This window comes from Podarcis melisellensis, assembly GCF_964234715.1.
Source record: "Podarcis melisellensis genome assembly, chromosome: 17".
Lineage (NCBI taxonomy): Eukaryota > Metazoa > Chordata > Lepidosauria > Squamata > Lacertidae > Podarcis > Podarcis melisellensis.
In genome coordinates, this window is record NC_138534.1 from 37,899,108 (window position 1) to 37,923,003 (window position 23,896).

General features: G+C 47.2%; 1 protein-coding gene and 1 long non-coding RNA gene across 4 annotated transcripts in view; both read right to left on the reverse strand.

Moving 5' to 3' along the window:
* Nucleotides 1-1,149: 1,149 nt before the first annotated feature.
* Nucleotides 1,150-3,740, reverse strand: LOC309360434. Its single transcript, XR_014164145.1, has 2 exons — nucleotides 3,290-3,740; nucleotides 1,150-2,907 (listed from the first exon to the last, which is right to left on the reverse strand). It is a non-coding gene; the product is annotated as an uncharacterized lncRNA (long non-coding RNA).
* A 2,164-nt stretch (nucleotides 3,741-5,904) lies between these two features.
* PIANP (PILR alpha associated neural protein) overlaps nucleotides 5,905-23,896 on the reverse strand; it is a 36,698-nt gene continuing 18,706 nt past the window's right edge. For 2 of the 3 annotated variants that reach the window (XM_081894699.1, XM_081894700.1), the window contains exons 3-6: nucleotides 21,388-21,953; nucleotides 19,932-20,013; nucleotides 16,265-16,492; nucleotides 5,905-6,354 (exon numbers count right to left, since the gene is read on the reverse strand). In XM_081894699.1, the coding sequence (XP_081750825.1) occupies nucleotides 6,312-6,354; nucleotides 16,265-16,492; nucleotides 19,932-20,013; nucleotides 21,388-21,953 (919 nt within the window). In that variant the 3' untranslated portion in view covers nucleotides 5,905-6,311. Of the gene's footprint in view, nucleotides 6,355-9,567; nucleotides 12,567-16,264; nucleotides 16,493-19,931; nucleotides 20,014-21,387; nucleotides 21,954-23,896 lie in introns of those variants that run through there. The other variant, XM_081894701.1, reaches the window with a different exon arrangement.

Below are 23,896 nucleotides of genomic sequence, written 5' to 3' on the forward strand. Positions count from 1 at the left end.
AACCAACAAAGACTTGTGCAGAGGAGGCCCATTGAACCCAATGGACTTCACCATCTAAAGTGCACTTATTTCAATAGGTCTACTCTGAGTATGACTTAGTTGGCTATGGGAAAGGGGGTTATTGTTTTGCTGTTTTGTTTCAGTTATTTACTGGTTTTTATCCTGTATTTTATTCTCTGAACTGCCCCGAGATTCTATGATGAAGGACAGTATTTAAATCTAATAATAATAGTAATAACCCAAGGTTTCTTTCAGCATGAAGCCAACAGCCTGCTTCATATAGTAAACATATTCCACAATGGCAGTGTTACATAATGGAGGTCACTGATACCAGGGGAAATGGGGAGGAGTTAAACATAGCACTATAGAGATTGTTAGGTCAGTGCAAACTTTTCAGCTTGCCAGAGCAAAAAAAATCACCCATCTCCTCACCCCTGCACTGTCCTGGGAGTTCCCCTGACACTCACCAAGTGCCTGTGTGTGTGTGTGTGTGTGTGTGTGTGTGTGTGTAGAACACACAAGGAAAGGAGAGGGAGCAAAATCCCCTGTTGGACTAGTGGAAGACCATGCACTTCTGCTAGCTGAATGGCCCATGCATTTTGAGGTGCAATGTACAATTTTGCTGCTTTCATTCCACATCTGGTCTAAGAACTTTTGTGGACACCATGTAGGATTTTGAACCTGGACCAAGCTGCAATAAAATAAAATAAAAAAGTGAGATGAGCGTCACAACCCCAGAGTCGGTCACGACTGGACCTAATGGTCAGGGATCCCTTTACCTTTACCTTTATTAGGCACCTAATAGGGGACCACCACTACTTTAGCAAAGGTCCAGAGAAGCTTGGAGGTTTATATCCCTTCAGGGACCTCTGCCTCCTTTTTGGCCATCTGCTGGGTGTCAATGCACAACTGGTTCCTGGCTGGCTTCTCCCTCCTCTCAAGGAGACCCCAGGTAACGAAGTCATCTGGCTGCTAGCTCTCCTCCACCAGCTCTGAGCATCTTGCCAGGTCTTCTATTCCCTCTGTTCCTGGGTGGATGTGAGCTGAGGAGAGATCCAGGTGTGGTGAATGGGCATCTAGGCAAAGTGTCCTTGGGACTGGGTGACTTGGTGTCAAAGAGTGAGCCAGCAGTAAATCACACTGTTCCCATTTGGAGTTAACTCTTTATTAGCAAAAACACGATCTGCACAGACTTGATGGTGTGTCAGGCCTGATGAGCACAGCAGCTCGTCCCTGGTAGGTCTCGCCTCATGAATCAGTTGCTGAAAGTCCCACCTCCCCACAACTGTCTCAAGTCCTCTCCTCTCCAAGGCTTTCCCCAAGCAATTGAGAGACGATGTCTGTGTGCAGCCTTGGAGGACTCTGCAAAGCTCCACTCCTCTTTCTTGAATGAGATGTCCTCCACTCCATTCCCCCAGAGCCATGGCTGGGATGGACTGCGTGACAGAAGCATTGCCAAAGGGAAGGAACGGCAGCAAGTATATGAGGGAGCATTTTAGGCCAGAACACCATGTTAAGGTTTTGCACCAAGGTTAGAAAACAGGTTAGGTATGAGTTTCAGTAACCCACCCTGAGGTGAGGAGAAGGAGGCTAAGCAAAGGACTTCATAGATATAATTAGCCACCTCGCCTTCTTAAAAGTGTTTTAAAAGGAGGAGGATGACGAAGTGTTAAAAACTTATTTTAAAATAGTGCTGAGCAGGCAAACACGTGAGGTGCTTGGAAAAAAACCAAAGTGGACTCTTTGTGTGTGTGTGTGTGTGTGTGTGTGTGTGCGTGCGCGCGCGCGCATGTGTGTGTGTGTTTGCAAATAGGAAGAAGCAACTGGGATTTTGTCCAGAAAAACTGAGGGGAAGCAGAGCTCACTCTGAAGCAGAAAAAGCCACCCCCACAGCTATTTTCAAGTACATCTATACATATTTCTCAACACTCCTAAGGCGAAGGTGGGTTTTTTTAGACATCAGCACCCTCACTCACAATTGGCCCAGGCTGAGTTGTGGCAATAGCTGCAAATTCAGAGAGTGTACCTTTTTGCTCTATGATCGAGTTCTTAAGAAAGAAACATGGAGGGGGGAGGGAGGCGCTATTATGACACCTAGCCACCCACTCCCAGCTGCCACACAGCAGTCCCATATTTATTGTGGGAACAACGACACAAGTTCAGTCAGATTCCCCCGAGTGTGGTGTTCTGCCTGTGTCTGAAAATAACTTTTAAATGTAGGGCCATCATCTGTGTCCAGAGCTGGGGTAGCCTCAATTCCGAAATCCCTTGGGAACTCTGAAGTTTCCTGTACACCTATTTAGACAGAGGTCTTCATCTCAGCCAACATGGGTTTATTAATCCAACTCCCAGCCCACCCTCTCGGTCTAATCCTCTGGAGAGCCAAGGGCTAAAGTGTGGCACGGAAATGCTTTGCTCTGGTGCCAAAATCCTTTCTCCATCATTGATTGCCAGGGCTGATGAAGTGCGGGGGCTGGGGGGGATTTTCAGCAGATGATGGGCGGGGGACGGGGGGACAGGCTGCAGAACAACCCTGGAAACCTGGGACGTTGGGAGCAGCCTAGACAGAAGAGAAGGCTGGAGAAGAGCCTTAAATAGAAAGCGTGGAGGCAGCCATGGGGAGTGGAGCGAGCGAGAGAGCAAGCGTTCCGCTCCCTGCCTTGCTTTTCCTTTTCTTCCAGTTATTTCTGTCCTCCCTCCTCCCTCCTTCCTGCAGCCTGAAATTAAAATGTTACAAAAATCCAAGATTTCGAGATGGGAAATTGTATGTTGCGAGCAAAAGCAGCAATTACAGAACTGAGCACGGGAATTCTGAGGCAGACCTAACCGTGGAAAAAGGACCTCCGGGTGTCAGGTTTTGTTATGTTATCATTAAAGGTGTCACGAGTGGGAGACAGCCAGATCCGACTTAGAATCATAGAATCATAGAATCACAGAATCATAGAGTTGGAAGAGACCACAAGGGCCATCGAGTCCAACCCCCTGCCAAGCAGGAAACACCATCAGAGCACTCCTGACATATGGTTGTCAAGCCTCTCCTTAAAGACCTCCAAAGAAGGAGACTCCACCACACTCCTTGGCAGCAAATTCCACTGTCAAACAGCTCTTACTGTCAGGAAGTTCTTCCTAATGTTTAGGTGGAATCTTCTTTCTTGTAGTTTGGATCCATTGCTCCGTGTCCGCTTCTCTGGAGCAGCAGAAAACAACCTTTCTCCCTCCTCTATGTGACATCCTTTTATATATTTGAACATGGCTATCATATCACCCCTTAACCTCCTCTTCTCCAGACTTGTACATCACAACCCCACCAGAAAGTTCTCCTCTGAAGCTCAAGCATGAGGGCTTCCCAGTGGGTTGTGTCTGCCCCGTTACACTTACACACACTGCGAACTGGCAAGAAGGGAGATGCATTTAGATTTCCCACTCAGGTACCAAAATATCTTGAGCAAGCCCCGTGGAAATAAGAGTCTCTGCTAGGAGGGTTTCCCCACCACCAATATCACCATGTGGGCTGGAGGAGAGGAAGGAGGACCAGGAGCAACCAGCGACCAGAATGGAGTCGATCTTCTTTTTGCACAGAATCAACGTGTTAAGCAATGCCTTACATTCCCCAAGCCAACTCCCTAGACCAGGGGTCTGCAACCTTTAAGACAAAAAAGAGCCACTTGGACCTGTTTCTGAAGGGGAAAAACCTGGGAGCCGCACGCACCGCCCCCATGCGACGTCCCAGCCAGTACAGCGCCCGCCACAGTGGGGAGTGTCAGGGCGCACAATGCGCCTCCTCCCCTCGCTGGTATCCGCCCCGGAGCCACGGCAAAGGTGTAAAAGAGCCACATGCGGCTCTGGATCCGCGGGTTGCTGACCGCTGCCCTAGACAGATTTCTCCCCGTAATGAACTGTTACCTGCTCTCCAATTCCCTAGCAGCGATACATCCCTGTGCTACCAGCTTCCCTTCAAGGAAGGAGAGAGGGCACTGGCGGTTTCTGATTTATTTTCTTTTTTTAAAAAATAAATCCTTTGTTCTTAAACAGGGGTAGGCAACCTAAGGCCCGGGGGGCGGATGCGGCCCAATCGCCTTCTCAATCCAGCCAGCGGACGGTCCGGGAATCAGCCTGTTTTTACATGAGTAGAATGTGTGCTTTTATTTAAAATGCATCTCTGGGTTATTCGTGGGGCCTGTCTGGTGTTTTTACATGAGCAGAATGTATGCTTTTACAGTGGTAAGGTAAAGGTAAAGGTACCCCTGCCCATACGGGCCAGTCTTGCCAGACTCTGGGGTTGTGCGCCCATCTCACTCAAGAGGCCCGGGGCCAGCGCTGTCCGAAGACACTTCTGGGTCACGTGGCCAGTGTAACATCGCTGCTCTGGCGAGCCAGAGCTGCACACAGAAACGCCGTTTACCTTCCCGCTAGAAAGCGGTCCCTATTTATCTACTTGCACCCGAGGTTGATTTCGAACTGCTAGGTTGGCAGGCGCTGGGACCGAGCAGCGGGAGCGCACCCCGCCGCAGGGATTCGAACCGCCGACCTTTCGATCGGCAAGCCCTAGGCACTGAGGCTTTAACCCACAGCGCCACCCGCGTCCTGGTACCTCGGGTTAAGAACTTAATTCGTTCTGGAGGTCTGTTCTTAACCTGAAACTGTTCTTAACCTGAGGTACCACTTTAGCTAATAGGGCCTCCCGCTGCCGCAGCGCTGCCGCCGCCGCTGTGCAATTTCTGTTCTCATCCTGAAGCAAAGTTCTTAATCCAAGGTACTCTTTCTGGGTTAGCGGAGTCTGTAACCTGAAGTGTCTGCAACCTGAAGCATCTGTAACCTGAGGTACGACTGTATTTGAAATGCATCTCTGGGTTATTTGTAGGGCATAAGAATTTGTTCATTATTATTTTTTTCAAAATATAGTCTGGCCCACCACATGGTCTGAGGGACTGGCCCACGGCTGAAAAAGGTTGCTGACTCCTGTTCTTAAATATGCAAGCAGTAGCGTTAATAGAGGCAAGCAGCATGTTCACTGATGTGAGAAAGCAATGTGCTACCTCACACCAGATCTCTGCACCCTAAAATGCTCCTGGCCTCCAGCTGATTCTTCTGACTCTCCCTAAAGTGCGTAGAACCATAGAGGTGGAAGGGACGCCAAGGGTCATCCAGTCTAACCCCCTGCAACACAGGAATCTTTTGCCCAACGTGGGGTTCGAGGTTAAGAGCCTTGTGCTTTACCGACTGAGCCACCCCAGCATCTTGTTCTGTTCCCTCTCTCACACAAGGAACCTGACCTTTCCCTTTAGCTACGGAGGGTGGGATTGGTGATCAACACCAAACTACAATAGCCGGCAACCTGTCTTCAGAAGAAGCATGCTCATGCACAGGCACAGCTTGCTGAACGACACGAATAGCCAGCCCTCTTGGCTGCACTGGTAGGGAACGCCCTAGGGCAGCTGAGCCAGCCCTGTAAGCAAAGCCCACTTTCAAAGAAAACATCAGGAGCTCCTGTTAAGTTCCTAACAGTTCCTTGGAGCCACTGTTCCTTTCTCGCCCTACACCAGACATGATGTCCGGTCCAATGCAACGACAACAGAGGGTCAGTAGCTGGCTGCCCACTGACCCCTTATCACCCCACCACCCTGAACAAGTTTGATCATCTGCTTTCCCCTTCCAAACATTGCAGAGAGATCTCTGTAGTGAGAAAGCATCTTCTGGCCACCAGCTCCCATAAAGGGACATCTACCGGCCGCCTTGGGCCATTAAGAAAGGTTAACATTCTTTTCTCAAATCCCAAGCCCTGCCCAGGCATTGCTTTAAGGCAAAAATATATATAATATAATAAAATAAAAATGGGTAATGATCAGCTTGCTCACAGCAGTCAGGCAGCAAGCAGCCCACAAGAGCACACAGCCAGCCATTAGCTTTCAGTATTTTGCAAAGTTTTATTTAAAAAATGTTGAAACTTACATCCCACAAGAATTTAAGAATTTCACCACGAGGAGAAGAAAACCCTACAAAAATATATCGTACGGTGCACAAGGGGCAGGAGAAGGGCAAGACACACGAAAGACCCTGCTTCACACACGACAGATGTGCTTGGCACAAATAGCACTTCCAGGAGAGAAACTTGCAGGGACACTGTCACACGTCTCACAAATGCACATGCGTTTATTTGGCCACAAGTCGACTCGGTGGGTGGCGGGTTCCCCAGGCATGTAGACATGCCAGACAGGCATTTGTTACATGTGACAGTGGTGTAATTGGGGGGTGGGAGGAGAGGAGAGGAGAGAATCTCTTGCAGGGACTTCCTCTTCCTCTTTTAACCAAGCCTATTCAGAAGACTCCCCAGAGCATCTTTGGCCATGACCCAATCTGCCAAGAAACAGACAGTTTTACTCAAAAAAATAATCTATTTATATTACAGCGTTATAGTGCTATTTCCATACTACAGAGGAAATTGCGACATTGATTTTATTTATTTATTAATGCTTATTATTATGGCAAAACCCCATGCCCCGTTCAGCCCCACGGCTGAATCTCTTGCCTCTGGCTGCTACTCTATATTTGACTGCTCACGATCACTACAGGAGCAAGCATCCGTTTCCTACATGGAAGTGACATTTGTGCAGGAAATTTGTTAGTCAAGTCGCCCAGAGAGGGCAGGAGCTGTGATTGGAGGAAGCTAAGAGGGGCGGTGGTAGCCAAGCAGAATAAAAGGAGGGATAGCAGAGATGCCCACCTAGTGCAGGCAAGGGGCAGACACCTCCGCTGTCTCCCAAACGCCCCGCTGGCCTTGCCCTCCCTGCCCTTGCCTGCATCTCAAATCTCTTTCCAGCACCTTTTCTCTCCCCAACCCCTCCACCTTTCTTTTCCTATACCCTATTTTTTGCTCTATAAGACTCCCTTTTCCCCTCCTAAAAAGTAAGGGGAAATGTGTGTGCGTCTTATGGAGCGAATGCTGGCTGCGCAGCTATCCCAGAAGCCAGAACAGCAAGAGGGATCGCTGCTTTCACTGCGTAGCAATCCCTCTTGCTGTTCTGGCTTCTGAGATTCAGAATATTCTTTTTCTTGTTTTCCTCCTCCAAAAACTAGGTGCGTCTTGTGGTCTGCTGCGTCTTACAGAGCGAAAAATACGGTAATTGGCTCACTTAAGGCTGCGATAGCTGAAAGAATCGACTCTTTGTTCTGACTGGGGTTGTTGTGATCGAGTCCAAATGAAACAGATTTTTACCGTGCATTTTTTTAATTGCTGAGAGTCCCCTTGAAAATCCCCTCCAGACCACTTTTCCCGCAGGTGGATTCTGCAAACTGCCATTGATGTAAGAATAGTGTGTTAGCGGTGGATTTACCTGTATAGTGAACCACCCACATGTGACCCCGCTTTATTAGTTATTCTGCGATGCTTCACCAGTAATATTATTCCCAGTATTGCTGTCCGGAGGGGCGCTCTTGCACTATAGTGCCACAGCAGTGGGACAAAAAAAGTAAGCATTCGTGGTATAAAAAGTTACAGGATTTCAGCTGGAAGTTGAGAGACATACACCAATGGGGTATGTTTGCCCCACAACCTTTGTAGGCATAAACAGTATTGAAGGCTGGGTTGTGTATAACTGTCGCAATACAATCCTGAGCACAAATCATCACAGGTGTGCAGTGAAAAGGACCTCTGAAGAGGCTCTTCTTTTGAAGGGAGGCATATAAATTGACCAAATGCATGCACAAATAACTGAAAATCAAGGGGTTTTAAGTTAGTTGCGATTCGTTTGCTCCTTTGGTTCCAAGGGGGGCTGGGTAACTCTTAAGGTTTTGTTGCTTTGGGTCCCACAAGGAGGAGGGGAATGTTGAAATAAAAAGACAGCCTGCAATCAAACAGGGAGGAAAGTATGATGACACAGAAGAAGAAAAATGGGGAAAGAAAGAGCAGAGTTAGCAGGAAATGGTATTAAGCAGGGCTGTAATATTGGATAGACTTGAGAGGCACATGCAACCCAGAAACCAGCAAGGGAGATGGTCTTTCAGGACTTCAACTCAGCTGGAGAGAACGGGGGAAGCTTCCCAGATGAGGAGAGGGAGCGCCTGAATGCCCTTCCACCAAATCCTTGCGTTGTCCTGGGCCATAATGTGGCAGAAGGCAGAAGACCCATGCTGCAGCACAGCCACACCGTCACATGAGACCTTGTATGACTTCAGCTTGCTGAGAACCTCAACTTTTGTTTTTAAAATATGTTAAGAAGAAGAAGAAGAGTTTGGATTTGATATCCCGCCTTATCACTACCCGAAGAAGTCTCAAAGCGGCTCACATTCTCCTTTCCCTTCCTCCCCCACAACAAACACTCTGTGAGGTGAGTGGGGCTGAGAGACTTCAGAGAAGTGTGACTGGCCCAAGGTCACCCAGCAGCTGCATGTGGAGGAGCGGAGACACGAACTCGGTTCACCAGATTATGAGTCTATCACCCTTAACCACTACACCACACTGGCTCTCAGTTAAGCTGCTGAAACCTCAGAAGCAAAAAGCTGTGGTGGAATGATGTTTCCAGGAACTGGGGAAATTGGGGGGGGGGGCTTCTATGTCTTGCATATATGACTAGCGCCCTGCATATTCGTGACTACCGAAACTGGAATGAATGGTGTAAAAACAGTAAAAATGAAAATGGGAGCATTATGCACATCTGCTCAATTTGTGTAATCACTAAGGCTGCTGTAAAGACTGGAATGCCTGACTGCAGAAATGTTAACTTTTTCCTACAGGACTACCCGCATATTTTTCAAGCATATCTGCATAGTCATAGAGGGCGAGCTTCTTATTTGAAATGAAGGCTGGGGTTCTCAGGGAGCTGAATTCTGCACCTGGCATCACATTCCATGCTTTTTCCATGCTTGCATAGAATCGTGGCATCCATGCTGGCAGCCCTGGCAAAACAGTAACCGTGATCCAGAGAGTTCTCCTACGCCTTACAGAGGCATGCACGCTGCACCTGTTTAGCCCAGAAACATTTCCTTGAAAAATCAAATCAAACCAAGCAGCTTTTATTCTGCAGGTTCCCTATGTCATGCAGACTGCACAGCAAGCATTCCTCCCATGCTGATTGTGCGTCTCCCCTGCCCGCGATGTGGGCTCCTCGGGGATAGTGCAGAACAAATAACTTTGGCCATGCACTGCAGGGATGGGCTCTGCATTCACCGTACAACCACCCCCTTCAGAAACCTCTAATGTGCTTATGCTTAGCATTTTGCCCACCTATTTAATGTGGGTGTTAAATGCGAGCAGCGCCGTCACTGAAAGGATGGTCGTGTTGAAGGGCTTTGGCTCTTTACAGAAATTAAAATATCACCATGTAAGAATCCAAGGGCTCTATGAGGCTGTAGATAGTTCCCTCCCTTCTAGAGTTGACGGCATCCTTGACGATGGTGTGCAGAACTGTCCCACTCTTTCCTCTCTCAGGGCTGGCGTCAAGGGTTGGCATCATTGGGCATCTCAACTGGCTTTCATTGCCTGTTCACCTGCGTTCTCTGAGAGACTGAGCAGGGACAAGGGCAAGGAGAAGGAGAAGGGGGAGAAGCTGCTTCTGCTGACCTTGCCCATGGGGCACATTGAGCCGGGAGGAACACGGCAAGCGAATGTGCAGCAGCAGCAATGAAAAGGAGCTGGGGCTTTTCAGGGAGTGATCTCCCTGGCAAAGGGTCCTTCCAAATCTGGAGCTTACGCTGATTTCTGTGCTTAGGTTTCGCAGGCTCTTGCACTGCAAAAGCAGTTGGACCAATCTGGCGGGTTGGAGGAAATGAACTGGACCATGGGCAGTAAGGGCCACATCAATTTAATCTCACCTAGAAATGGTTGTGTCTAAATGGGTCTGTTAAGTGCAGATGATATAAATGCAAAGAAAGCCAGAGCTTTCACATGGTCACGCAGGTGGATGACCTCATATGAGGACGGCTGTGTTGTTGCACAGACTCCATTATTTTGAAATATGCTTGTTGTAGGAGACAAGCTATGGAATTATAGAACTCTAGAGTTGGAAGGGACCCCAAGGGTCATCTAGCCCAACCCCTTCTGCAGTGCAGGAACCTTAACTCGATCATACATGACAGATGCAATCTCTGCTTAAAATCCTCCAAGGAAGAAGAGTCGACCACCTCCCAGGGGAGTCTGTTCCACTGCTGAGCAGATCTTACTGTCATAAAGTTTTTCCTGCTGTTTAGTTGGAATCTCCTTTCTTGTAACTTGAATATGTTAAGGAGGGGCTACATTTGACTTTGCACAGTTCAGACACTAGAATGCATTGGGCGCTATTTCTGCTGCGCGAGAATGGCCTCCTCAAGCCAGGGCATGACCCAAATTTAAATGATTGAGGACCCTTTAACTTCAGTGCAATTATTAGGTGCTATGCAGCCTGCCAACTTAAAACAGCATCTTGATGGAAATAGCAGGCGATGTTTATCTCCATGCCACAGAAAGCTTACTCTGCTGATTTCTGCAGAAGCAATTGTTAATAAAGATATAAGGGCAGAGTAAGGTTCCCCGCCACAAAACCTGATTATTTGGCATCCCTGGCCAATATGGGGCTTTGCCAATGAACCTTGTTAGATAGGTATTAAATCTTTATTCACTGTGCTACGAGGACATCTGCTCAAAGAGTGAGGACTGCAGCTGTTCTACTAGGCAGTGGACTCCACTTAGCTATCAGGAGGAGCTGAGCACCTAGTACCACTTCTTATATAAACTCCAGGGTCTACTATTCCTCAGCTGAGCAAAAAGCCATCTGCCAGCCATTAACTTATATGCATACTTTTAATTTTTCTAAAAAAAGAAAAAGCTTAGTAAAATACTTTTATGGGGGGTGGGGGAAAACACACACATTTGAACGGAGACTGAACCAGGCTTAGCAGAAAATAACTTGGACAGGAAGCAAATCATGGAACAGGGCCAAAAAATATGCTAGGGAAGACAGGGGAAGAGAATGGAGTCTGGAAAAGAGGGAGAGTTGCAACGCTGTCACAGTCGCTAGAGTGAGGGAGAATGGTGTATCTGGAGATGCAGGAAGTGAGACAAAAATACAGAATGTGTTGCTTCGACACTGCAGTCCACCAGCATGCCTGAGGCATTCCTTTTCTGCAATTAGCTGGAACTAGAATTAAAACAGAAGTTCCATGCTCGCACATGATAATAGCACTATGCTATCCAGCAATGCCTTCCCCCATGACCAAGACTCTCATAATGATTATGAACTGGTAAGTCTAGTTCTATAAAGGCTTTCAGCAATGTTAATTAAAATATTCCTTCTTGAAGATTCTTCCCATTTATTGTTTTTGGGTGAGCAATGGAAAGGGATTACAGTGAATAGCTTAATAACTGTCCTTTCAGCAGGCCCTCTTAATTGCATGTTCCAACTGTCATTTTCTGCTCCTGTGGGAGGATGGAGGCTATAACTACTTATTTCCTCTCATTTTGGCACCTTTACAGCAAAATAATGCTGGTTTGCTTTTAAATAAGAAAGGGGGGGAAGTAATTTAAAGCTCTCCCCCTCCCCCAGTGGAACAGAAGTTGACATGAGGGCAATTATGAGGTTGAAAGGCAATTTTTTCATGATTATCCTGTACCATGATCATCAGAAAGCAATAAAATGGACTGCAACTGCAAGCCAGGAAGCGTTTAATTAAAGGCACAGGAGCCTGCAAAAAGCTCCAATCGTGCTTTGTGTGTCCCTAGTAGACAGGCGCATGTTGCAATCTTTATTGCTACTTCTCTTCCACAACTGCAACAAATCAGGTTTGGGGGAAAAGATGAGAAGCCAACACAGAAAAAAACTGGAATGCAATAGGATGACAATGGCGTTGTCTGGACGCACCGTAAAAAGGATGGCAATTCCACAGAAGAGGGTGGGTGAGAAAGCAGCCGAAGAAGATTAGATGACAGATGAGGGAATCGTGTCCATTTGATACCAATGCTGAGTGTCTGATTTTCCTGCACCCCATTTCCCCTCCATATATGCCCATCCCCACAATACAGAAAGGTATTCATTGCCCAGGTGTATGTGATGTGAGCTTTGGCTCTTTGGAAGATGCTTCAAAACTGTGTGATGAGGAAAGGGAGGAAAGATGGGGAGACACCGAATAGGAGATCCTACTTCTGCATCCCATTATCAAGCATGCTTACTTAAACATAAATAAATACATGTTTGTGTATAAATGTTTATGCCGGGGGTACAAGGGATATCTTTGAAACGTTACCATGAAGGTGCTGATACCTCTTGTCTTCTAGGCCTTCCTCCTCACCCCTCTGCTCACATCAGACCACCCCAGTCATCAACTCTGCCATGAGGACCCACCACGGAGCCCAGCTCCTCCTGAGCGAAAACCTTGGTTTGGGCTGGGTCTGCAATGATGACGGAATGCCAGGGCACAAAGGGATCTACAATACTTCTGCTGCTGCGTGAGGAGTAGCAGTTTCATACTCGCAGGCGGATGGAACTAAAAGGGAGGGCTGCCAGTTCTATGGGACTCTCTGGCAAACTCAGTGTTTGGTCTCGCAACGAAGGAGCCGGGCCTGCTGCTTCCAGGGCAATCACAGGTTCACCAGGGGGATCCTGAGCAGGAAACAAGGGCGGAAGGAGAGAGAAAGGGAAAGAGAAAGAGTAAGAGTGATGAACAATGCTCCCTGTGTTCAGAGGTAAGCGGTTTCATCTGGTCTCTTGTTCTTTTGTCATAGGGTGCACTTCTAAGTCTCCCCACACCCTTTGTACTACAGCAGAGGTTCTCAAACTTCTTCTTTTCCTGGGCCACACTTTGAGAATAAAAATTTGCTGGCTCCACACTGAATTTTTTTACGTAGGAGAACAAAAAGAAACGACTCCTAGCAATGCTTTGTTTGTAACACAGAGCACAATTATTTTATAATATGATCATGTGTCAGGACTGAGGAGGAATGGTGGGAGTTACACTCCCCCCATTTCCTGAGCCTTCCCAAAGGCAGGAGGATAGTATTGATTTAGAACAGTGGTTTGCAGAGGGGCATAGTCCAGAGGGATAAAGCTGGGAAATACTGGGTGAGGAACAGCTAGAAGAGCAAACACCAGGAGAGACAGCTGGCAGATTCAGTGTCCTTGGACAGCATTCCTGACCGCCCCCTTCGCCTAGGACTAGACGGGCACTGAGGGTGATAGAACAGAAAGCGCAGGGAAACAAGATCAGATTACCCGACATAGGAGTGACGTAGATTCATAGCTGTCAATTTACAGATTTGAAAATAAGGGACCAGCAGCCTTGGAAATAAGGGACCAGCAGCCAAAATAAGGGACCTGCAGCCTCACCTGTTCCAGGCACTCTAGTCTTCCTGTCCTCCTGCAGTCTGGTCAAACTCATGCTTAGTAGCTTCAAGAACACTGTCCAACCAACTTTGTAACCAGAGGTTCAACTGAATAGAATCTGAATCACATGCACCACAAGGCCTATGCAGCCTCAACTTAAGATGCCTCCCCGGCCTGGCTTTGCACTGCAAAGTTTGCATCAGCACGTGCAACAAAACCCCCTCAGCTTGCATTAACTAGCCACACACAAGGCATGCAAGCTCCACCCCCCAGTCGTTCTTAGACTTCTTATTAGGTGAGCAACACAGCCAAGCAACACAGTTGGAGCTTCCCTCCTCCCTGGCCGGCAGGGAGGGAGGGAGGGAGAGGAGCTGCTTCCTTTGAAATTTAAGGGACATCATTTAAGGGACATTTAAGTGACATCCATCAATAAGGGACAGCAGCGGGACATGGAGCTGGAATAAGGACTGTCCCTTTAAATAAGGGACACTTGACAGCTATGCGTAGATTAATGGGGACGGAGGGGGTGGACCTTAACTGGGAGCAATGCCACTTTTAGAGAGATATGCATTCCTTTGTCTCTCACTGTGATTATTAAAGAACTTATCTGGTAAGAACACTCCTTTCGTTTGATCTTCTTGATTACTGCCATGGGGGGGGTGTCTGATTCCCTAAAGCCTGACATCATGGGGCATCCGGAAAATATAAAGCAATGCAGCTACATAAGGACACGAATCATCCCCCTATTTGGGCATCCTCTCCACCACCATCAACCCCCCCCCAAAAAAACCCCTGTGCTTGTACTAATGCATAGGGAGCGAATGGGGGACCATAGCAGCTGACCTCACCCTTGCACAACAGGTTGCAGGTTGTAGGGGAAATCCTCTCTACCAGACCTAGGCTCTGGCCATGATGTGGAACTATTATGGAGGAAGAGTTCATGCATAAAGAGCTAGATCTACACTACAATTGTTTCCCCTTTCTACAGGGCAGGCAGGGGCATGGCAGTGGGGGCACTGCCACCACCTCCCCTCTCCCTTGCCATGGGATTGCATTAAATGTGGAGTAAACAGGGCAAACCCAAACAGGGCAAAAAGAGATGCCTTTTTGAGATACCAGTCTCAGCACTTAAAATGAAATAAACTCGGTGGTTAGTTGTTAGAAGACAAGTCCAATTAAATACAGTGGCACCTCGGGTTAAGAACTTAATTCATTCCGGAGCTCCGTTCTTAACCTGAAACTGTTCTTAACCTGAAGCACCACTTTAGTTAATGGGGCCTCCTGCTGCTGCCGTGCCACCGGTGTTATGTACTGAAGTTCTCACCCTGGGCCAGCAGGGGGATACTGTAGATAGTTATGCAAATTAGGGATCAAAAGTGACGTTCAGTGATTGGATAGTTTTAGAAAATTGTTACAGTTACATTGTACTGGAGCTCTATATAAGCAGGCTGACTGAACCCTTCAGTTGAGTTCTGTCCTGGCCTGTGAATAAACAAGAGCTGTTCGAAGATTCGCTGTGTTGTCTGATATGTTCACCCACAACTTAACAGCCGGAGCACGATTTCTGTTCTTATCCTGAAGCAAAGTTCTTAACCTGAAGCACTATTTCTGGGTTAGCAGAGTCTGTAACCTGAAGCGTATGTAACCTGAAGCGTATGTAACCCGAGGTACCACTGTAGTTTTTTGTTTTTCTTTAGAGCAGCATACCAGATGCAACATACGGTACCCACTATAAAAATGTGTAGCTCATGGTCCCAGCCACTGAAATTTGATCAGCCTTAACTTATTAATCAACCACAGCTTTGGGTTGCATCCCTGCGAACAGTTAGGCTGCTACAATCTCACTGAAGCCAACTGCACGCAGAACTGCAGACCTGGTTGATAAATCCATTGATTAAAGCAGGCCAACGCTTACAGCTCTGCACTTTTTGTGCTGCAGCTGTTGCACACTGGGTACGTACAGCTGAGAGTGAGTCATCTTCAGAACATGTGCTTCAGCTGAAAGATCTGCTTTCCAAGCATTATACTTGCACTGCATCAGTACTGTCCCATCTTCTCAGATCCAGGACCCACCTTCAAACCAAGCATGCCTATCGGGACCCACTTCTTAAATCTTGTATGCAATCTGCCGGAATGGTGGTCACTGTATTGCTTTTGTGACATGCCCCTCCCCTTAGGTCAGGCTATTGTGACCCTGCCGTGCAGGGGTTCTCAAAGGAGGTAGCAGGAGAGGATGGCAAATGTGGCAGGAAGATTCAAGGACAAAGAAACATTTAAACATTTCAGTGCAGTACAGTACTGTCATACCTCTTGTTACGTTTGCTTCATTGTACTTTTTTCAGGGTGCGTCCTGCAGAGACCCGGAAGTACCGGAAAGGGTTACTTCCGGGTTTCGCAGCTCGTGCATGCGCAGATGCGCAAAATGACATCACACACATGCACAGAAGTGGTGAATTGTTGTGTTCCTTTCAGGTTGCGAACGGGCCTCCGGAACGGATCCCATTCGCAAAACCAGAGGTACCACTGTATAGTATAGTATAGTATAGTATAGTATAGTATAGTATAGTATAGTATAGTATAGTATAGTATCATTGTATCATATCAAAATGCTTTTTTAAATTTGCAGAGTACTGATAGATAACTTTTCAAAATGAGAGCAAGAGCACTGAGTGATCCTGAGGACTATCCCAACTGTGATCCACAATTGCTGTTCTGACAGAGTGCTGGAGGAAACTCGTTTATAATTATATTTTGAGAACGATTCATGTTCTTATGTAGCTGCATTTTTTAATACTTCCTGGGTGTCCCAGGATCATATTATAAAGTCGTTGTGTTCCATGCTATAAATCAAGCACTGCTGGGAGTTGTTTCTTCTTTCCAGAGTATTGCCCTGCTTTTGCTCTTTGCTGTTCATAGCGAAGGCCTTTGGCTATCTACAATAAATCGATTGATTGATACTTGCAATTTGGGTGAGTTACCTGTTGAGCTGGAAGGCACTGGTCTTCCCTAGTCCCTCTAGCTTCTCCACGCCTTCCAGAACCTGCCCAGTTTCCATCATGTCTGGTGTAGGGGCCGGTGAGTCGCTGAAGGGCCCCAGGATGCTGACCGCAGAGGGAGATAGGTCCGTTAAGGGCTGGTGGCTACCCTCCTGCTGCAGTCCGCTTTGCTGGCTGGAGTGGTGACGTCGCTTCTGGTTCCTGTCCCAGCTACAGAAAGCCAGGGGGTAGTGGGGAGAGAGAAGGCTGTTACCATCAGGAAAGGTGCGACCTAACCAGAGGATTCTGCATCCATGCCTTAATTTGTTTTCCTGGTACCCAAATACCTTTCCTCCAACTGTAAGGAATATACTGTACAGTCCACCCAAAGTACAATGGGAATGTGAAATGTCCACTTGTACAGCTGACATAAAATACGGACTCCAAGTTGGAATGGACCTTTAGTTCTCTGCTCAAGCTTCTTTGGAGGTCTTTAAGCAGAGGCTTGACAACCATATGTCAGGAGTGCTCTGATGGTGTTTCCTGCTTGGCAGGGGGTTGGACTCAATGGCCCTTGTGGTCTCTTCCAACTCTATGATTCTATGATTCTATGATTTCCACCACTTAGGATAATGATAGTACTGAATGTGGGGTGAAAGCCATGTGTGCCTATTGGGCCTTTCCCCATATATTTCTCCCAATGCCAGTAGGGTTCCTCTCTGGGTCGCAACCTTTGCAACATCAACAAGGACTTGAACAAGGGCAGCTGCGACAGTTCCTTGTCCAGCGAAGCTCCCTTTGGAACACCTTTATCTTTCCGCAAATTATTTGTTTAATTAAAACTTGGCTGTCAGGGAGAGCTTTGTCTTACTAATGAATTGTTCTGAGTGCCTCTGGACCGTTACTCTTTTGCAGGAGTGTTTCAAGTGCATCACAGAACTTTAGGTCTTGTGCGATGGATTCATGGGCTCTGCCATCCTAGCACAACCAATCTACTTTCAAAAGGGATCTGATTTGGGACTTGTCCCGCGATTTCTAGGCACAGGTCTGCGAGGTTTTTATTTTGTGCCACCCCTTTCCCCAGGAAAACCCACTGCTTACTGCTGAATCGGAACAAATGTCAACCCACAGAAAGCCAGATTGACGTCTGATCTGATTCGACAGTAAACAGCTGGGGCTCAGCAGCCACTCCAGATACTCTGAATCACTATGAGTTTGTACAGAATTGTATTAATTGTTTGATGAATTTATTTGTGGTTTTTTTGCTTTGTGTTTGGATATGTTTGCACTGATTGAAACGCTTACTCATTCTTTATGCTAATGTTATTGTTGTGAGCTGTTTTGAGATCAGCATTGTTGTTAGAAAAGCAGGATGCAGTTATCAAATCATATCAAAAGGATGCTGGTTTTTGCTCAAAAATGATGGCCCACCAGCCCAAGCCTACTGCTTTTTAGATGCAGTTTGCTTCCTCCTCCCCAAGTCTGCACTGAAGGTGATCTTCAGCTTGGAACTAAAATTCAAGTATGAAAAGAGGATCTTTTCTTTTGTTTGTGAGTTCTAGACAAATAAAGATGGCAATTCAGAAGAATAGCTTTTAAAAGGTATTAAGTACAGATGTGGGTACCAGCACTTCATAGAACTGTGTTCTGCTTTTATAAGAAACTGAAAGGGGGGGGGGGCAAAATGAAATTTTCAAGATCAATACCTGTCAGAGAAATAATCCCTTCAATGGAACTTGAAATATGACAGGGGAGTAAACCAAGCCATCTACAACTTGATTTGGTGGTTTGAGAGGACAGAGGTGGTAATAAAAGTGATGATACAGTGGGCTCTTCATTTGAAGAATATGCCCAATTTCCTCTCAGCTTCAACATTCACATGACAGATAGGCAATCTATCAAGCTGGTTCAGTCAGCACTCTAGTCTTTCCACCATACATTTTTCAAGTGAACTGCCTGCCCTATATTTTTGTAAAAACACCACATGTGTGTTTAACTGTGTCTCTATTCACCCTTCATCTTAGCATTTTTAAAATAGTTGCAAAACTTCCTCAGGGATAGGAGAGAGGAGTTATTGTGGAGACTTCACAGTCACTAGCCAATCAGCAGTGCCTATAGCTGGCTTTTGAAGCAAACTGACAGGATTAATTTCCCCAAAAGCAAGTTTGTAGTGCATGTGGAGAGCATGCTTTCTAAATGGTCCCACAGCCCTACTAATGTTACACCAGTCTGCATTCTTAAGTAGCAGGTTACAAAAGTATAATGGCGGAGCCTCAGCTATGCACAAAGTAGTAAGAAAAATGCCTAAATTAAAAAAAATGCCAACTGAAAAAGAAGTCAATTAAAATGTTCAAATATAACATACCAATTCCTTAACTTGTATAACTCTATAATGATGTGTGTGCATTTTAATGCAGTTATAAAATGTTTGAACTACATGGTATTTAAAGCAAAATCTGATATAATTCGCTCCCAGTACACAAATCCCAACATCCAAATTGGTGCTGTACAAAACCTAAAGGAGTTAATGTGAAACTGAAAATGTCAGTTTCTTTAAAGTTGCCAAGTGTATTTTCGGACCTTATATCTTCTTCTGCAGCTCACAGAATTGGATATTAGAAGAATCATCAAGAGTTGCTTCTGTTCATTAGGGTAGTGATGGCTAGTTGTGGCCTTTATGTGGAGTTTTATGCGGCCTTTATGTTGTACCAAGGTACAACACAGGCAAGGGAAAGAACAACGTTTTTAAAATGTCATAAACAAACTGAGATAAGTAATTAAATTACATACTTTAGCATTGCAGATGTCTTTCACTTTTGTAAATAAATATATAACCAGCATATTTTTTTGCAGATCTATATTAGGGATGCATGTACTGACTATCATTGTTGTTGTTGTTTAGTCGTTTAGTCATGTCCGCCTCTTCGTGACCCCCTGGACCAGAGCACGCCAGGCACTCCTGTCTTCCACTGCCTACCGCAGTTTGGTCAAACTCATGCTAGTAGCTTCGAGAACACTGTCCCACCATCTCGTCCTCTGCCTTCCCCTTCTCCTTGTGCCCTCCATCTTTCCCAACATCAGGGTCTTTTCCAGGGAGTCTTCTCTTCTCATGAGGTGGCCAAAGTCTTGGAGCCTCAGCTTCACAATCTGTCCTTCCAGTGAGCACTCAGGACCGATTTCCTTCAGAATGGATAGGTTTGATCTTTTTGCAGTCCATGGGACTCTCAAGAGTCTCCTCCAGCACCATAATTCAAAAGCATCAATTCTTCGGCAATCAGCCTTCTTTATGGTCCAGCTTTCACTTCTATACTTCTATACTGGGAAAACCATAGCTTGAACTAGACAGACCTTTGTTGGCAAGGTGATGTCTCTGCTTTTTAAGATGCTGACTAAGGTAGGAAGCCCTTAATACTAGATGACGTTTACTTTATTTACGGAGCTTGACCACTAGTAAAAGGGCCAGTTTGTGCAACAAAATATATTCCCAGCTCCCAAACTAATGTTTGGAGTGTAGAGAATCTCCAAGAACACCAAAATTGGCTTTCCATTCAATATTAAGCCATTTGCATGCATTGTCTTCAATTACAACATATCCCTTGTGCCTCTCTTCACCTCCTGTGAGTTGTGATCCTATGGCATTAACCTTTGCAGCTACCTAAAATTTACTCACCAGAATTTGAGTATTATCCCCATAGCAACAAGGACAATAATGACAGAGATCGTAATGGTGACATACAGCTGAGGGTCCACACCTGGAACAGACAGAGACAGGAAGTGTCAGTAAGTAGGGTATGTAGCACCTGACCATTTTGCGGGGACAGGGCAGTCCATGCCTTCCCCTCCCCCCCCCCCCGAGATTTCCACTTTTTTCCTGGCTGCCCTCCTGTGTGCTTTTTAAAAGTAGCACTCTTGCAGGTGGAGCTCACAGTCGTAGCATTGAGAAATGCTTCACCTGTAGGATTCCTGCTTGCCACTCAAGCGATTAAAGGTACACAGGAGCCCAGTCAGGGGAAAAAGTTGGCAACATGTTGCTGGAGATATAATAAGGGAAATGGTTCTTTGAAACAAATGTTTTTGCAGTGTCCGACGCTTATGAACTTTTAGAGAAAAGTATTAAAATGTATTCTACTTAAAGGTAAAGGGACCCCTGGCCATTAGGTCCAGTCGTGACCGACTCTGGGATTGTGGCACTCATCTCGCTTTATTGGCTGAGGGAGCCGGTGTACAGCTTCCGGGTCATGTGGCCAGCATGACTAAGTCGCTTCTGGCAAACCAGAGCAGCGCACGCAAATGCCGTTTACCTTCCCGCCGGAGTGGTACCTATTTATCTACTTGCACTTTGAGATGCTTTTGAACTGCTAAGTTGGCAGGAGCAGGGACCGAGCAACGGGAGCTCACCCCATCACGGGGATTCGAACTGCTGACCTTCTGATCAGCAAGCCCTAGGCTCTGTGGTTTAACCCACAGCGCAACCCGCGTCCCTTTATTCTACTTGGGGGGGGGGTAAAACTGTCAGATGATAATATTACACTAAACCACATACCAATGATATGGGGGTTTGACGGCTGGTCAATGCAGGTGGACCCTTCACACCATTACTTCTGCCAAAAGACTGATATTGATTCACAGGAAAGATAATACTATGCCCCCCCTTTGATCAATGGATAGAAGATATGACAAGTCTTGCAACACATGAACGGATCGCTTTTAGATGCAAATTGCGCATGGATAAATATAATGATACTCGGAATGCATTGATAAAAATTAGACCAACTTGTTACTAATTGTATACTTGTTGGAATAATGGCATTACTTTTATAGCTCTATATTGCATTGTATTACAGGAGAGTTTCCCAAACTTGGGTTTACAGCTGCATTTGGACTACAACTCCCATCATCCTTAGCTAGCAGGACCAGTGGTCAGAGATGATGGAAATTGTAGTCCAAAAACAGCTGGAAACCCACGTTTGGGAACAGTTTTGAAACCCTTTCCTTTATTTTCTCATTACTTTCTCTTTATTGGTCCACTGGAAAATAGAAATCAATAAGCTCTAAATAATAATGGGAAAAGGAAAAAAAAAAGTTGGCAACACCAGAAGGAATCGAGAGAAGAAGATGAGTGTTACCTTCTCCCCGTGGCCCGAAAAGGAAGGGCCGTAGGGTGGCTGGCGTTTGGCGCAGGTTGAGCCCTTCGTTGTGTAGCAGGGAGTGGGAGTTGGGTTGCGCCGTCGCCATTCCGCTTGACGAAACGAAGGTGTAACCCAGAGGAGGGAAGCCAGGGTTGGCAGAGTTGGCGTCGCCTCCATCCTCCACGGATATTGTGGGGCCCCAGACGATGGCCCAGGGGTACTGGGAAGAAGACAGGCCATCCTCGAAGCCGGACGGAGTAGCAGGCCGGGTCCCCTGAGCCTGGCGCCTCAGGCGCACTGAGCTGCGCAGCCCAGCCCCCTTGGGAACCACAGACCGATGGCGCTGTGAGGTAGAGTGGGACCCTTTCTCTGGGGCTGGGTTCTTGTCCCAGATGCAAACGGGCCGAGGGGAGGAAGGGCTGCGGTGGCTGCAGAGGGGCCGCGCTGCCAGAAGGCCCCGGGTGCGCAGAGACCAGGCGCTGTGGGATGGAAGTGCTGAGGCGAGAAGTAAGAAGGGCCAGAGCTGCAGCAGATGGAAGCAGGAGACCAGAGGGAGCATCACGCTGCGGAAGGGGAGAAAGAGAGATGCACGTCGCGAAGCTGTAGAGTCCCCGTCTGTGGGGCTCACTGGCTGTGTTGTCAGGCCCTGGGGTTTTGGTTCCCATGAAGTGTGGAAGGTGGAGATCGCAGTCAACTTTGAACTTCTGCAAAAGCTCAGATGAAGCCAATGATCTGTGCAAGTGTCCAACAGAACTCCTGCCAGCTCCTGTTCATTTAATGGGGCTTGCATGGGATAACTAACAGACTGTAACCTATGGTTACCAGATTTTTTTCAATTAATCCGGGGACACTTTTTTTTTGAAGCTGAGTAGCAACAGGGAGTCAGTAGTGGGGATGGTGAGGCAAAAGACCCTGGGCCCAAGCACACATGCAAAGGTGCAAAGCCCTTCTTTCGCACCCTGTGAAACATAAATGCACAGAGGTTTTTTTAAAACTGGGCAATGGCGCGCCGCCTGCTCGTGACTCCCGAGCCTTCCCTGATCTCCTTCCCCCTTTGTTTGGACAGATATAGGGAGGGTTGGGAATCACGGGTGGGCGGCTGTTGCCCAGGAGGGGCCAGCCTGGTAGTGCAGTTGACTCTGGCTGGCTTCAGGATATGCTCCTGAAGTGGAGCAGGAAAAATGGCGGGCGTCATGGCAGCACACAGCGCTAACAGGCTGGCTCTGGGCTGCTGAGTCTGCTGCAGCCACATTTCCTGGGGACAGATTTGCAAATCTGGGGACATTCCAGGGACGGAATTTGTCTGGGGCAGATTTGCAAATCCGGGGACTTTCCCCGGGAAACGGGGACGTCTGGCAACCCTTCTGTAACCCCATGTTAATTTGCTAAGCCTGAAGATGGAGCTTTCTCCTGCAGCCTGTTTTAAGCGCCACCTCCAACGACCTCTTTGTCTAGGAGTGTCTGCAACTCTTTCTGTGTACACACCATAGATTTAAAGGCTTCCCCCAAAGAATCTTGAGAACCGTCACACCTCTCAGAGCTGCACTTCCCAGAAGCTGTTACAAACCACAGTTCCCAGAATTCTTTGGGGCAAGCCACACACTTTAAAGGTGTGGTGTGTAAGCAGCCCACCCTGCAATTGTGGGGGGGGGGGGTTATGCACATTTCATGCATATCCCTCACTCCCATTTTGCAGGGATGCCCAATTTTCTTCATGCCTCTCATTGGGTGCTGGGCCCTGGAGACCCAACAGCCACATTCAGACAATGGTCCACGGCTTCACAAACGATGATTTATGAAGCCATGTGCAGGTGCCATAGCTGCACACTTCTTTCTCACCTGTCACAGCTCCAACCCTAATGCATCAACTAGCTCACTCCCTTCCTATTGTCAGTACAATCCCTTGGCTTGTGGCTCCCCAAAGCACCAGCTCTTTCATTCTTTTTTGGGCACCCTGTGCAAGGTCAAAAACTGGCACCTCCAAATCATAGCTGTCAACTTACAGATCTGTAAATAAGGGACCGGCAGCCTCAAAAAGAAGGGATCAGCAGCCAAAATAAGGGATCTTCCAGGCACAGGTATGGTCAACCTCTGAGCCCCTCTGAGTCAAAGGCAGAAAGCCCAGCCAGCAGCCAAACGAAGCCTCAAGTGGTGGTTCCCACAGCGCAGCAACCCGGCAAAGGGGATGCAGCAAGGAAAACCAACGTCACCTCTCTGCTGGGAAGCGCTGAGCAAAGGCGAGTCCCCAGGCAACGCGGCCGATTTGATCGGCACAAGGCATGCAAGCTCCACCCCCCAGTCGTTCCAATAAGGAGTCTTCCTTATTGGGTGAGCAACGCAGCCAAGCAACACAGTTGGAGCCTCCCTCCTCCCTAGCTGGCAGGGAGGGAGGGAGAGGAGCTGCTTCCTTTTAAACCCAGGAAATTTAAGGGACATCATCAATAAGGGACAGCAGCGGGACACGGCGCTGGGATAAGGGAGTTTCCCGCCAAATAAGGGACGGTTG